The sequence below is a fragment of the Mobula birostris genome, chromosome 19 (assembly GCF_030028105.1).
Source record: "Mobula birostris isolate sMobBir1 chromosome 19, sMobBir1.hap1, whole genome shotgun sequence".
Lineage (NCBI taxonomy): Eukaryota > Metazoa > Chordata > Chondrichthyes > Myliobatiformes > Myliobatidae > Mobula > Mobula birostris.
The window spans coordinates 59,110,820-59,126,735 of record NC_092388.1 but is presented as its reverse complement, the minus strand read 5'-3'; the positions used below and the strand labels follow the sequence as shown (position 1 = coordinate 59,126,735).

Below are 15,916 nucleotides of genomic sequence, written 5' to 3'. Positions count from 1 at the left end.
AAGCACCTCACCCTCACTTGCCTAGATTAAACTTTATCTGCCACCTCTCTGTCCCTATCTGTAACTAATCTATATCCAATTATATTCTTTGATAAGCCTTTTCACTGTTCACAAGTAAACCAATCTTGGTGTCATCTGCAAACTTGCTAACTCACCCAATTACATTCTCTTCCAAATTATTGTAAATATTACAAATGAACAATTTCACCTGACCCACTGTTATTCCGCATGGTTCTGGCAATACAATTGTTTCTACTTGCTTTGTTTTATTTAGTCAATGTATCACTTTGTTCCAAATGTCAATTTTTTAAAGTAACTTACCTGGACAACTTTGGTTGCATCCTACTACAAGACATTCCATCTTCTCACCACCTTTTTGCAACTTAATACAGATTTGCCTTCTCACTTTACAGTTTTGATAAAAGATCCTTGACCAGAAGCATTGACTCAGTTTCTCTCCTAACTGATGCTGCCTGACTTGCTGAGAGCTTCCAGCATTCTCTGCTTTTGTCAGAATCAGAATCAGGTTTATTAGAAAGAACATTGAAACATAGAAAGCCTATAGCACAATACAGGCCCTTCGGCCCACTAAGTTGTGCCGAACATGTCCTTAACATAGAAATTACCTAGGGTTACCCATAGCTCTCTATTTTTCTGAGCTCCATATACCTATCCAGGAGTCTCTTAAAAGACCCTATCATATCGGCCTCCACCACCATTGCCGGCTGCCCATTCCACGCACTCACTATTCTCTGTGTAAAAAACTTATCGCTGACATCTCCTCTGTACCTACTTCCAAGTACCTTAAAACTATGCTCTCCTGTATTAGCCATTTCAGGCCTGGGAAAATGTCCCTGACTATCCACACGATCAGTGCCTCTCATCAACTTATACACCTCTATCAGGTCACTTCTTATCCTCCATCACTCCAAGGAGAAAGGCCGAGTTCACGCAACCTATTCTCACAAGGCATGCTCCCCAATCCAGGCAAGATCCTTGTAAATCTCCTTTGCACCCTTTCTATAGTTTCCACATCCTTCCTGTAGTGAGGTGACCAGAACTGAGCACTGTACTCCAAGTGGGGTCTGACCCAGGTCCTATACAGCTGTAACATTACCTCTCAGCTCTTAAACTCAATCCCACAGAGTCAACCTGCGCAGCAGCTTTGAGTGTCCTATGGACTCGGACCCCAAGATCCCTCTGATCCTCCACACTGCCAAGAGTCCTACCATTTATACTGTATTCTGCCATCTTATTTGACCTACCAAAATGAACCACGTCACACTTACCTAGGTTGAACTCCATCTGCCACTTCTCAGCCCAGTTTTGCATTCTATTGATGTCCCGCTGTAACCTCTGACAGCCCTCCACACTATCCACAACACCCCCAACCTTCGTGTCATCAGCAAATTTACTAACCCATCCCTCCACTTCGTCATCCAGTCATTTATAAAAATCAGGAAGAGTAAGGGTCCCAGAATGGATTCCTGAGGTACACCACTGGGCATCAACCTCCTACAACCACTTTTTGCCTTCTGTGGCCAAGCAAGTTCTGGATCCACAAAGCAAATCCCCTTGGATCCCATGCCTCCTTACTCATGGGGTTCCTTGTCAAATGCCTTGCTGAAATCCATATACACTACATCTACTGCTCTACCTTCATCAATGTGTTTAGTTACATCCTCAAAAAATTAAATCAGGCTCGTAAGGCACAACCTGCCTTTCACAAAGCCATGCTGACTATTCTTAATCATATTATGCCTCTCCAAATGTTCACAAATCCTGCTTCTCAGAATCTTCTCCATCAGCTTACCAACCACTGAAGTAAGACTCACTGGTCTATAATTTCCTGGGCTATTTCTACTCCCTTTCTTCAATAAGGGAACAACATCCGCAATCCTTCAGAACCTCTCCCGTCCCCATTGATGATCCAAAGACCATCGCTTGAGGCTCAGCAATCTCCTCCCTCGCCTCCCACAGTAACCTGAAGTACGTCTCATGTGGTCCCAGTGACTTATCTAACTTGATGCTTTCCAAAAGCTCCAGCACACATTCTCTTTCTTAATATCTATATGCTCAGGCTTTTCAGTCTGCTGTAAGTCTTCCTACAATCACCAAGATCCTTTTCCATAGTGAATACTGTAGCAAAATATTCATTAAATACCTCTGCTCGCTCCTCCGGTTCCATACACACTTTTCCACTGTCACACTTGATTGGTCCTATTCTCTCAAGTCTTATCCTCTTGCTGTTTGCATACTCGTAGAATGCCTTGACGTTTTACTTAATCCTGCCCGCCAAGGCCTTCTCATGGCCCCTTCTGATTCTCCTAATTTCATTCTTAAGCTCCTTCCTGCTAACCTTATAATCTTCAAGATCTCTATCATTACCTAGTTTTTTGATCCTTTTGTAAGCTTTTCTTTTCTTTTCTTGATGAGATTTACAACAGCCTTTGTACACCACAGTTCCTGTACCCTACCATCCTTTCTCTGTCTCATTGGAATGTACCTATGCAGAACTCCACGCAAATATCCCCTGAACATTTGGCACATTTGTGCCATACATTTCCCTGTGAACATCTGTTCCCAATTTATGCTTCCAAGTTCCCGCCTGATAGCCTCATATTTTCCCTTATTCCAATTAAACGCTTTCCTAACTTGTCTGTTCCTATTCCTCTCCAAGGCTATAGTAAAGGAGATAGAATTGTGATCACTATCTCCAAAATGCTTTCCTACTGAGAGACCTGACACCTGACCAGGTTCATTTCCCAATACCAGATCAGGTACAGCTTCTCCTCTTGTCAACTTCTCTACATATTGTGTCAGGAAACCTTTCTGAGCACACCTAACAAACTCAGTGCCATCTAAACCCCTTGCACTAGGGAAATGCCAATCGATATTTGGGAAATTAAAATCTCCCACCATGACGACCCCATTATTATTTCACCTTTCCAGAATCTGTCTCCCTATCTGCTCCTCGATGTCCCTGTTACTTTTGGATGGTTTATAAAAAACACCCAGTAGAATTATTGACTCCTTCCTTTTCCTAGCTTCCACCCACAGAGACTCCGTAGACAATCCCTCCATGACTTCCTCCTTTTCTGCAGCTGTGACACTATCTCTGATCAACAGTGCCATGCCCCCACCTCTTTGCCTCCCTCTCTGTCCTTTTGGAAGCATCTAAAGCCTGGCCCTCTTAAGTAACCATTCCTGCCCCTGAACCATCCAAGTCTCTGTAATGGCCACAACATCATAGCTCCAAGTACTGATCCACACCATAAGCTCATCCACGTTGTTCATAATACTCCTTGCATTAAAATAGACACATCTGAAACCATCGTTCTGAGCGTATCCCTTCTATATCACCTACCTGTCCTCCCTCTCGCACTGTCTACAAGCTTTCTCTGTTTGTGAGCCAACCGCCTCTTCCTCCATCTCTTCAGTTGGGTGTCCACCCCTCAGAAATTGTAGTTTAGACTCTCCCCAATAGCCTTAGCAAACCTCCCTGTCAGGATATTGGTCCCCCTCAGTTTCAAGTACAATATGTCTTTTTTTGTACAAGTCACTCCTGCCCCAAAAGAGGTCCCAATGATCCAGAAATCTGAATCCCTGCCCCCTGCTCCAATCCCTCAGCCACGCATTTATCCTCCACCTCATTCTATTCCTATACTCACTGTCACGTGGCATGGGCAGTAATGCCGAGATATAATGTAAAATGTTGTTTTGTGCCAACAGTGCAGTGCAAGACATAAAAAAAATTATTATGAGCCACAATAAAAATAATCAAGTCTTGTAAAAAAAGAATAGGGAGATATATGATGTAGGATCCTTTAAGGTAATTCGAGAAGTTTTGTGCTTGTTGAAAATCTGCCATGTAGGATTGTATATCAATAAATCTGCTTGCTGCTGGAATCAGAAATCAAATCTCAATTACCTGAAAACATGATGTGGTGTGATAAAGTCACTGAGTAACTTTCACGCCATCTGTCTGAGCTGACCAATGTGCCCAACTACAAATACCTAGATTTAGTTCTGAATGATTTCTGATCAGTTCATTCTCCACTGGGAATTGATAAATTTTCAAAACTCCATTAAGTTTAAAAGAAATGCATGTAACCTTGGTGGAAATTTACGTATGGAGGGAAATGTGATCTGTTAGATGCAGTACCAGGTTTCTGCTAAATGACAAGAATATTGAAGAGAATTGGGGTAAAGAATGGTATTGTATAATTTCCTGTTTCAAGAAAGCAGAACATATTAAGACATGAACGGTTAAAGCAAGAAGGTAGTGTCTCATTTGTTTATTTACACAGGTTTTTAATGAGATTTTTGTGAGTTATGTACGTGAGGAACTATTGCATTTGAATTTTGATTGTGTTTCACATTCAGCATTGTATATTAATAGGACAAGTCTACAGTTGTTTATTCCATAAATGTGATATAAAAATTTTCATTTGTATTTCTCAGAAATCCATTAAGAGAAAATTACTTAGTAGCAGAATACCTAATGATTTCTATCTATGGGATTGTTATGGTTCCCTGAAAATGTAGCTGGCTATTATTCTGGAAAACAAACTTGGTACTTTCAATTTCTTTCTTTTTGATTGGGCAACTGATTATCACCCAAAGACTGACTTTACAGTTTGATATAAAGAGAAAATAGGAGCAGGAAATGACCACTTGGCCCCTTGAGCCTTCCCACCACTCATTGTGATGGTGACTGATCTGTCCCTGGCCTCATCACTGCTTCCGTTGCAGTTCCCAATAGTCCTCTATCCCTTCAGCTTTCATAATTCATCCACCTCCTTATTAAATGCCTTAGTAATCCAGTGGCCTCAACTCAATGAGTTTCAGAATACCAGAAGTTCTTATGTATCTTAGTCTTAAATGACTGCCCACTTTAAACTGTTTCCAGTAGAGTAGTAGAAAGATTTTGACATCATTCAACCCCCCCCCCACCCTCCTTCATTCCTTTTTGGATTCTGTACGATTTAATAACATCACACATAATTTTTTTTATACCTCTCAAGGAATACTTAACAAATTTTCTCAATAACATGGCATATTTTCCATATAATTTAACTACCTTTTTGCATTGTTTTATAGATAAATCTCAAATACTGTGTTTGAGTGCGTAATCTGACCAATGATTGTTCTCCATTTAATTACTGATAATTTGCACTGCTGAAGTAAAAGCGGAGAAAAAGTGTATTTCATATTCATCTGAAATTCTATCAGTGATTTTTCTGTTTATCTTCCCCATATTATCTATTAATCTATTATTGCTTAATTTGACCTTAAGGTGCTTTTTGGAAAAACTCTAAGCTTTATACACAAAATTCTTAGATGTCATTTTGTTTCTGTTGTTTATTAATTGATAATATTGAGCTGAGTTATTCACTGTGTTCTGAGTAATATACAAACTCAATACAAAGATAATTCTGTTTTCAGGTGGATTGGTAATAATGAAGATACCTTGTAAATTCTTCCCATTTCCACGATTTCAGAAGATTTTACTATCTCTTCATTTACAATCAAGATATGCAGACAGAAATGTAAAGCAAGCCAGAAGTAAAACATCAGGTCCAGCATCCAGTGGAACACAGAATGGTGCAATTGAACTCTTTGGAAAATTCTATCCTCGTGATAACTATACAAATGTTACACCAAAGATTTTGTCTAAAGTGGGGAAATGTTTACAGAACCAAAGAAGCCACCCATTATGGCTGATTAAAGAGCGCATTAAGGACCATTTCTATACACATTATTTGAGTCACCATACGAGTCCACTCTATTCTGTGTATGATGATCTGTCCCCTGTGGTTACCACAGAGCAGAACTTTGACAGTTTACTTATACCGCCAGATCATGCAAGCAGAAAGAAAGGTGATAACTTTTACCTCAATAAAACAAACATGCTGAGGGCTCATACTTCTGCTCACCAACGAGATCTTATTCGTGCAGGCCTCAATGCCTTTCTGGTATTTGGAGATGTTTATCGACGAGATGAAATTGACAAAAGTCACTATCCAGTCTTCCACCAAGTGGAAGGAGTCAGACTATTTACAAACCATGAGGTGAGAGTTGACATTATTCTTTAATTGTCTACCAAAGTTTCTGTTTGTTGCACACTTTCATTTTTGCCTTTTGTTGATGATCTGCTGGGATACAATTTCATAGGTTGTCAGTGACCAAAGAGTCATAGATACTATGTATTCTCTGAGTTATATCATAATTTTCCCTTTTGACACATATTATCAATGAAGACCATTACATAATGATCAGGAAGGAATGGGAATTTTCAGTGATTGACATGAAGATTGGCTATTGGTACAAACTAAGGAATGAATCTGGAGGTGTAGATTTTATTAACATTCTCATCACAGATATAGATCTGCAATTCAACCCTCCATTCAGGAGCTCAAAATTCTAGTTGAGGAGGCAGATTAGTAAAGGAGGTGTTGCGTTGCTGGAGGAGCCTTCTTCAGATCAGATGGTAAACTCAAGTCCTATCTGTGTCCTCTTCATTCTAGTGGATATTAATAGATATGAAAACTAGCACATGGCACTATTTTGAAAAAGAACAAGCCAAAATCCTATTTCCTTACACTGAGCAACAAAGTATAGAGATTTTACAGCTATGGTGAAGAACAGTAAGAAAGGTTAATTTACCCAGTTGCTGATATTTGGATTTTGCTGTGCCTGCATGATTGTTGAGGTGATTATGCATAATGTAAAAGTGATTGTAGCTCAGAGTAATTTCTTGGTTTAAGTGGCTTTAGAGTTATTGATAAGGATACAATAATAACAGTTGGTTGCATTTTTTTGTAGTTTGGAGAATTAAGAAGGAGTTAATTGGAGGAAATGCAAACTGCTAAATTTGTTAACTATTCTACCAGGACAAAGAAATTAATAGAACACTTTCAGAATGTTGTTGCATGGGAAGTAAGAAGACAAAACAATTTTTGCTGCATTCATGTTAATTACATTAGAAGTAACTAAGTATTAATTCATCAGAGCATGGTATTTGCATGATCTAGTCACTTAATTGCAGATCATTCAAACTATGTAGAATTGTTCTATTAAGGAGCAAGTGTTAGGAGATACAATTTTATTTGCAGAGAATTTAAAACATTATCATTGCAAAATTAAGTCTTATTTTATCAGGAAAGAAAGCTTTGACAGTTCAATGGTCTGGGGTTTGCTGGTTTTACTGCTAGCTTTGTGGGAGTTACCAATATTTGCTAGATAAGTGGTTTGGAATTCACTACTGCGAAGCCTCTTCCGGTGATGCCTACACTGAAGAAGTTTAAATCTTCTCTTCAACAGGAGTTCAGTGAAACCATCTCTCACTGCTCTGCATCTGTAATTTCTTCGGCTTTTCAACTTTTCGACCACATTTTGACTCAGACTCGCTATCACAGCCATATACCTTTTCTTGGAACGTGTCTCCACCGCCAACTTACTCCAGTTGGCTTTAGGCCTCCTGTCCCATGATCCTGTCATATCCTTTCTGCCAATCAACTGTCCAGCTCTTGGCTCCATCTCTCCCCCTCCTGTTTTCTCCTATCATTTCGGATCTCCCCCTCCCCCTCCCACTTTCGAATCTCTTACTATCTCTTCCTTCAGTTAGTCCTGACGAAGGGTCTCGGCCCGAAAAGTCGACTGTACCTCTTCCTAGAGATGCTGCCTGGCCTGCTGCGTTCACCAGCAACTTTTATGTGTGTTGCTTGGAATGTGAAGTACTAGTTTCTGGATGTGGTGTTTCTACATTTGATGTTAGATTTGGTAAGAGTCCAGCAGTGAAGCACAAACTGCCTTCATGTGCTCATTCATTTGAATAGAGATTTTACAGCTAGATGAAGAAAAGTGAGAAAGGTTGATTATTAATTAATTTGCCTGTAGTAATGTTTTAATTATTTAAGTATTTTTAATAATTGTATGACATAGTTAATTGTCTATTTTTAATTGTTTTGCAAGCTTTTAAATGTCAGGGTCATTGGAGAGGCATGTTTAAAAAAAATACCAGTTTTGACAGACAACCACCAAGGGAGTGTCTTTGCCATCTGTCGAATACTTCTTGAGCAGTTTCATGGTCTAGGCTTGTTCTGGACTACCCACGTGATCCCATTATGTCACACAATGTACAAGCACCACATAGGCCCAAAAGATTATCTATTGTCCAGCAAGTTCTTATTCATGCGACAGTCCTGTATTTGAGTTTGGCATACCTATCTCAATGGCAACAAACACTCAGCGAACTATTGTTGCCTTTTATTTTAATGGGAAACTAAAACTTTAACATTTCTTGGTAATTTTTGGTCTAATTGTTTAGAAGTAATTTACTTTTTTTTTTCTATGGCTGCTACTCAAGCTGAACTGGGGTGAAACAGCCTTGGCATTCTGTTTCATCCAGGCAGGGCTTTACACCTGAACTACCATTGTTCACAGTCACTATGAGCATTGAATTTTAAAATCAATTCCTTTTCTCTGATTACTTCTACACAAATTTATGCTGCTTCTCTATGGCTAGTATATTTATAGAAAATGAACTCATAATTTTAATTTTATATTTAAAGCAGATAATTAGATGGGAGGCTACATGTCTATGATATGTTAATATGTTTGTGGTCAGCAATAAGTCAATGCTCGTACATTACCTGTTCCTGATGACCAGTCGCACTCTGGAGATATTTTTACTTTACATTTATTGATTGAACATCTAGGAAGTTTATATCTTAGTTAGAGCAAGCAAATCTTTGCAAATATAGAGCAGCTGTTTCTACCTCATATCTACTCACATTACCAGCAAGTTCCATAGAGACCCAATTAATTGAGTCCAAAATAGCCACTATCATATTTGTCTCCCTGGTTAATTGTACTAGTCCTATGAGAGAAGCATCTGCAATTTCAGTTTCCCTGCCCACTCTTGATCTGATTTTGAAATATTGATTATAATTGGGTGATCTATCAGTACTTAAATCCCTATTTTCTGAAATCCTTTGCTAAAAACCTTCAACCTCACCGACTTCACTGCTCACTTTTAAATGTAAATAAAAAAGCTAGCACTTTAACAGAGAGTTCTTATTAGCAGGGGAACTGAGGGTTATGAGGAAAAGGCAGGTAGGTGGAGCTGAGTCCACAGCCGCAATAGCCATGATCTTATTGAATGGCGGAGCAGGCTCAATGGGCCAGGTGGCCAACTCCTGCTCCTAGTTCTGATGTTCTTATGTTTTTTCTATCACTGTCCTAGAACCAGATTATTTTGCTTTTTGATAATTGACCATTCACATTGCAAATCACTTTGAATCATATTTACTGTATGTTTATTTTGTATACAATTTATGCACCGGAATTATAATGTGCTATAAAGTAATACTGCTCACTGACCCAAAGTGAACATTTCCTTTTGCAAATGATTGGCCTCAAATTATAAAGGTAATGAAACAGATAACTGAATAACTGGTTTATGAATATTTATAATAAATACAAAGGAATAATAAGGTTGTTTCTATGGTAGTCATTCTCCTAAAATAATGAAGTGACATCATCTTCATTCATCACATCATTTGAGCTTCGATTTAGCATTGAAATAATTCCCCTTTGTGTGAGTATGTGTATTATTCTTTAACTAACCAAAGAGACTTTGCCTGCTTTCAGCTGTTCGCTAATGTGCAAAATGGTGAAGAGCTGAATATTTTTGAGAAGGGATCCCGCACAGCCTATAAGCAAGAGAGCCACACATTGGAAGCTGTTAAGCTACTTGAGTTTGATTTGAAACAGACACTGAACAAAGTCATGACACATCTCTTTGGAAAAGGTATGTAGAGTGTGATAAAATCTATGTAACGTATGTAATTTAACATTTGCTGTTGTTTTTCATTTCTTGCACTGCCATGTCACTCACTTCATTGGAGCTCTTGGCTCCAGAGGTGACCTACTTGTTTTGATTCAAAAACCACATTGTTTTCTTCAGTGTAAAAGACTTAAAACATGAATGTATTTTGGCATATTATCCAAGCTGAAGATATCATATTATACTTTAGCCCCTTACATTATGCTCATTTGCTTTTGACAGTACTAAAAGCATAGGTCTTTCTGCATAACCGAAGGAGTATAGCTTTTCAAATATTTCTTTTGTAGGCATTCTCTTCCTTGTCAAGGATGTTGGCCTCATCAAACCTTGGTCTACATGAGCATGATAGGCAGTGTTCAGCCATGCTGCTTGATTCTGTCTCAAGTTTTTTTTAAGGCACTCTTATGTCTGCTACATTGGTGAGACTGGAAGGCCACTGAAGATCAGAATAGCAGGAAGAAAATGTCTACAAGACGAAGATTAGGGAATCACTGGAGGTGGAGCATGTGGGGGACCTAAATGTTGGTTCTAAGATTGTAGAGATAGCTCCAGTCTGGGGCCATAAATTTCTAAAGAGGGTTCAGCCTAAAAAATTGACCAGACAGAACAAAGCCAATTCAAGCTAACCAATCAGGAATAGCCAATTCAGATCCAGCCAATCAGGAGTGAGCATTAAGCCCTACCCCATGCCCTGCTCACTCAAGAGGGTATATATGAGGTATTTCTAAGGCAACTTGTTATTTGTGGAGGTAATGCACCATTAAGCTGGATGCCAACCGCTGTAAAACAAAACACAGACAGACAACTTGTTATTTGACTAACTTGTACCTGAGGAAGATGGTTGTTGAAATGTTGTAATCAGTATCTGTGAGTATGTGACTGTTAAGGCCAAATTATTCTAAGAATAAAACTACTTCTCCCCCCACCCATTTTGTGTAGGTAGCAACTATCATGGTGCTAGAAAGTATAAACATGAGAAATTCAGCAGATACTGGAAACCCAAAACTATAGATGCAAAATGCTGGTGGAACTCAGCAGGTTAGGCAGTATCTACAGAAATGAAAGCAATCAACATTTCAGGCCGAAGCCCTTCTTTAGGACTGGAAGGGAAGGGGAAGACGCCAAAATAAAAAGGTGAAGGGAAAGGGAAGGAGGATAGGTGAAGCCAGTTGGGTAGGAAAGGTAAAAAGGCCTGGAGAGGAAGGGATCTAATAGACAGGAGGGGAGTGCTAGAAAGCATTTTTGTTTCGCTATTATTAGTAGTGCACAATACAATTTTTAGCTAGAAAAATGAAATTATGTGAAGATATTTCACACTAAAGGTGGCTGTGGCCTATTGCTGTTATTGTAAATGTTATTTTATGGTACATAAAGCTAGAGCTGGAAGATTGCCTTCTAAGACATATTTCTGGTGTGTGGAGTATAATTGAGGAAAGAAGAATGCACTGAAAGGTGCATGATGCAGTTTTATTGAACTCCCAGTATATTTATCAGTTATGCAGCACTACCTGTACATTGTTATTAAGCTTTACTGCTTTGTATCACAGTGATTGCATTTATGACTCTCAACCATCTGGCATTTGTTGGGAATGGGGGTGGGGTGGGGCAGTTGCTTGAGAATAGTTTAAGAAGAACTTTATAGTACTGGTACATGCACTGATATAACCCACATAAACCTTTCAATAAACTGCTGAATTATATATCTTCTCCTTACCATTTTACAATGCATTCTTATGTTTTGTTAAATAATATTAATGCAAAATACAGCAAGAAGTAAATCAAATGAATGACATGAAGTTCTGATTCTTTAAAGATGTTGATGCTCATCAGCCTACAACTTCATTTGCTTCTGTATAAATGAAAATAAAAAATATCCCTGCACTTATTTTGCAGAAAACTTGAAATAAAATTCACTTTTAATATTTTCATAACACCAAATAACCTTATTTAGACTATTAAATTGCTTAATAGCATTAGAAATATTTGCAGGAGATTACAGATGCATAAATATGGGATAAATGAAAGTTCATTCTTTTATTATTCAGCAATTTATAATAGTTTCAGTGGTTAAGTAGTCATTGAGGTGGATACTGCTAAGTTAAAGAGATTCCTGCATTTACAAGTAAGAATTTCATAATTTGTGTCCTGGATCAAAACTATTCCTTTTATTCTTACATATGTATAAAACCTCTCTTTAGGCATTGGCTCACCTAGCAATTGTATACACAAAAACAGGGATTAATTTTTTAGCCTGGGGAAAAACAAACATGCAGGACAACAAATCATTTTTCAGGTCCTTAACTCCTTTATCTGTTCAATGCAGAAAGAGGGTATTACATTAAAAACAACAAAATGAATTTACAAAAACACAGTTCCTGCTGTTACAATATCAGCTTAATTTTGGTCTACACCCATGTTACATATGCAGTATGAAAATAAATAAATAAAACAATATATACGAAGCCAAGTGGCAACTGTTGGCATACATGTTCTTAACTTCCAAACACACGTAGGCTAGACCCTGAAACAGCTTCTCCTTGCTCACGCTACTAAGCCAATAAGGAACTTCTGTGTGAAAGCTCCAGCCACTATCCAAACTTTCCTTGAAGTCCATCTTGAGCAAATTGGCTCATACTCTCAGGAATACCGGTCTTTTCTCCTTGGAGCTATTCATCTGCACAAAGCATTTCTTGCAATGGGGACTCTCCTTCCAATGGCATTCTGTGACATCTTCCCTTCTGTTCTGCTCTGCAGCCCCCACCAAAAGACTCCAAACTGTCTGTCACAAAACTCTCTCTGCCCTGTTCTCTCCAGAACTTCCTCCAGATCCCACCATCTTTTGGCTGACAAAATGTTCCTAAGTTGAACAGCTGGGCTTCTCATCTTTAGCTGAAACTTAAACATTCTACCGGCAGGACACATTGCTTTTTGCAGAAAACTGCTGAAATGAAATACCTACAGCATAGCAGTAGAAATCTTAACCAGGACATTACATACAGAAGCAGGTGAATATAGTATAGTCTACGTTCTCCAGGATGATATTCTCTGCATTTTGTCATTTCTATCAAGCCAGGAAGATAATCTCTCAGCATTTAAAATTTCATGCCAAAAAAAATTACCAGCAACAGACTACCATCGAGCAAAACAGGAGTTATTATAATACCGAATACCAAACAAAAGCATCCAGTTGAATTCTATACCATTGCAAACCGGTACTCCAAAGAGAGCTGCAGCCCTAGTCATAATAGTGGTGGCATCTGCCTGACAATATGGAAAATTGTGCAGATGTTGTCCAGGTGCAAAGCAAAAGGACAAATCAGACTTTGCAAAGTACTGTAGAGGTGACTGACCCCACCCCTCACCCTAGTGACAGCTATTTGGGGTTGCAGAAATCTGCACTTAGAGAATTCACAGTTCACTACCCAAAAATTAGAAATACAGAATAAAATTCACTTGTGTAAAAAAACATTTATTTTTCAAATTTTTTTCTTGATGCGTGACTAGATGGTGTGTTTTCGTGTCATGAAAACTCATGATTCAGCTCTTTTTATACAAATTCAATCCTTTGTAACAAAGGGGTTACCTGTAGTATCATTTGGGATATTTAATCTCAAAAAGACAGATGAAAAGAATTTTCTTCATCAAGAGGGTGATGAAAGTTTGAAATTCTCTATACTCCTGTGGGCGTAGATGATATTCGTGACAGATTAAGAAATGTTTGAATATTAAAGGAATCAAAGATGATGGGGTTGAAGTTAGAGATCGACTATGATTTAGTAATTCATGGTGGAAGTGCAGGGCCTCCTCTCACGTATCCCTCTTATATTTGTATGTGCATTTTCTTAGTGATACTGATTTTCAACATCCATGAGGTCTGCATAAGCTTTGATTTGAATAAGGATATGAGATAAAAACTAACGGAGATGTGAAAAGATCTTTAGCGATACTGTGTTATTTTATTAGTTGTGACACCGGATGACTATGCAAATCAGATATCAATAGATGTATTATGAATGGATTGCACTACTTTTTGATAGAAAGTAAATTGAAAAGAAAGTGAACAATATTCTGAAAATCTGAAATAATACTATAATCTCTATTTATATTACATCTCTAAAAGCAAATGTATTCCTCAGAACTTAACAGGAACTCTATCAGACAAAAATTGGATAGCATCAAATATAAAAATCACTAGGGTAGATGAGCAAACTCTTATTTAATGAGATAAATTAAGGTAACTGTTAACAAGGAAGAACAAGGTGAAATTCCAGGGTATGGGTGTTTGAGAGCCGAAGATTGAAATGCCAGCAGTGAAGCAGAAAATGCACAGATCATTATGACACAGATTTAGAGCAGTGTAAAAGTATTGGAGTTACAAAAGTAAGAATGTGGATGGAATCTAATGTTCATAGCTTTTATGCCCTCTATATGTTTGCCTATGACAACACTTATCGTGAACTTTAACTTTCGAAGATGCAAATTTTGAAGGAAAGCAATTGTTTGATAGATGTCATCAAAGATCAGTAATCCTGATATCACCTTTGACTAGAAATTGGACCGAATATAAATGTGATTGTGGCTGCATGTTCAACTGGAATATTGCCTTTGCTTTATCTATAGCTCTCCTCATGTCATTAGGAACACCTACAGTATATTGCAATGTGCTGGAAGGTTGAATTAGTATCATTATTGTAGAACATAGAGGAGTAGAAAAGAGCCATGTCATTATAATAGGGCAAAAAAATCTTCTGCCTTTTAGGTGGAACATTTCTTTTGAAACTTGTAAGTACAAAATGTCATGGGTCTATTGTACACCGTCCGGATTGTGTGGTGTTTCTTAATTGATTTGACTAGGGAGCTATGCTGGCTGGAGAATGTATTTTAAATATTGTATTGGCATACTCATTGCTTACCAGATTGGAAAGTCAGGAACTCCCCATGATAGATCACAAGCACACTTGTCTGTTAGGCTGTTTTTTTCCTCTATTTTTTACTTAGCTCTCCTAGTATAGATGTTAACTCTGGATTGTTATCTTAAGCTTTGATGATTCATGGAGGAACAATGTAGAAGGAATTGTTATGAACGCCTGGCTGAAGATTTGCTGCAGGGGGCAGTGTTTTAGATTTGTGGATCACTGTGATATCTATTTGGGATGTTGTGACCTGTTCAAAAGAGACAGATTGTACCTGAACTCAAGGGGAACCAATGTCCTAGCGAGCAGATTTACTTGAGCTGTTGGAAAGGATTTCATCTAGGTTGGCAGGGGAATGGAAATCGGACTGATAGGTCAGAGGATGGAGCAGTTGGTGAAAAGGTAGATGTAATGTGTAAAGAGACTGTGAGGAAGGATGACCAGTGGATAGGGCATAAATGTAGTCAGTTGGCTGAATTGAAATGTGCCTAAAGAAAAAAAAAGGTGATGAACTTTGAGCATGGATTAGTGCATGGAACTATGATCTTGTGATCAATATTCAAGATTTGGTTCTCACAGGGGCAGGAATAGTTGCTGGATGTTCCAGGGTTTAGATGTTTCAAAAGGGACAGGGATGAGGTCAAAGGGAGAGGGGGTATCACATCTGCAGAAGGGGAGGATGTCATGGAAGAAATGTTTACTGACTCAGTGTGGGTGGAAGTCAGAAACAGGAATTGAGTAATCACTCTATTGGGAGTATCCTTTAGATCCCCTCAACCCATTACCCCAATGGGTTATTTCTTCAGCAGTTTGATCGGAGCATGACTGCGCAAGTGGGTGGACGTCAGCCAGTAAGAACAGTGAGATGAGTTTAAAAGGAGATATTTTATAGAGCGGGTGACGGAGTGGAGGGAGACAGAGTAGGAAGACTTTGGCTCAACGGGGCTTTAGCGATACTGGGTGGAGGCGAGGTAGGTTATCTGTATAGAATACAAACAGGAAGTATATGTGTGAGGCTGGTGTTCTGTACCAGGTGTCAGATGTGGGAAGTCTTGGAGACTCTCAGCCTCCGGTACGGCCACATCTGTGCCAGGTACGTTGAGGTACAGCTCCTTAGGGACTGCATTAGGGAACTGGAGATGCAGCTTGA

The 15,916-nt window shown here is 38.6% G+C and overlaps 1 protein-coding gene across 6 annotated transcripts in view; it reads left to right on the top strand.

Moving 5' to 3' along the window:
- Nucleotides 1–15,916, top strand: part of fars2 (phenylalanyl-tRNA synthetase 2, mitochondrial) — a 425,604-nt gene that overhangs the window by 115,197 nt on the left and 294,491 nt on the right. For all 6 annotated transcript variants that reach the window (XM_072283671.1, XM_072283673.1, XM_072283674.1 and 3 more), the window contains 2 exons: nucleotides 5,449–6,074; nucleotides 9,658–9,817. In XM_072283671.1, coding sequence (XP_072139772.1) covers nucleotides 5,463–6,074; nucleotides 9,658–9,817 — 772 coding nt within the window. In that variant the 5' untranslated portion in view covers nucleotides 5,449–5,462. The remainder of the gene's footprint in view (nucleotides 1–5,448; nucleotides 6,075–9,657; nucleotides 9,818–15,916) is intronic.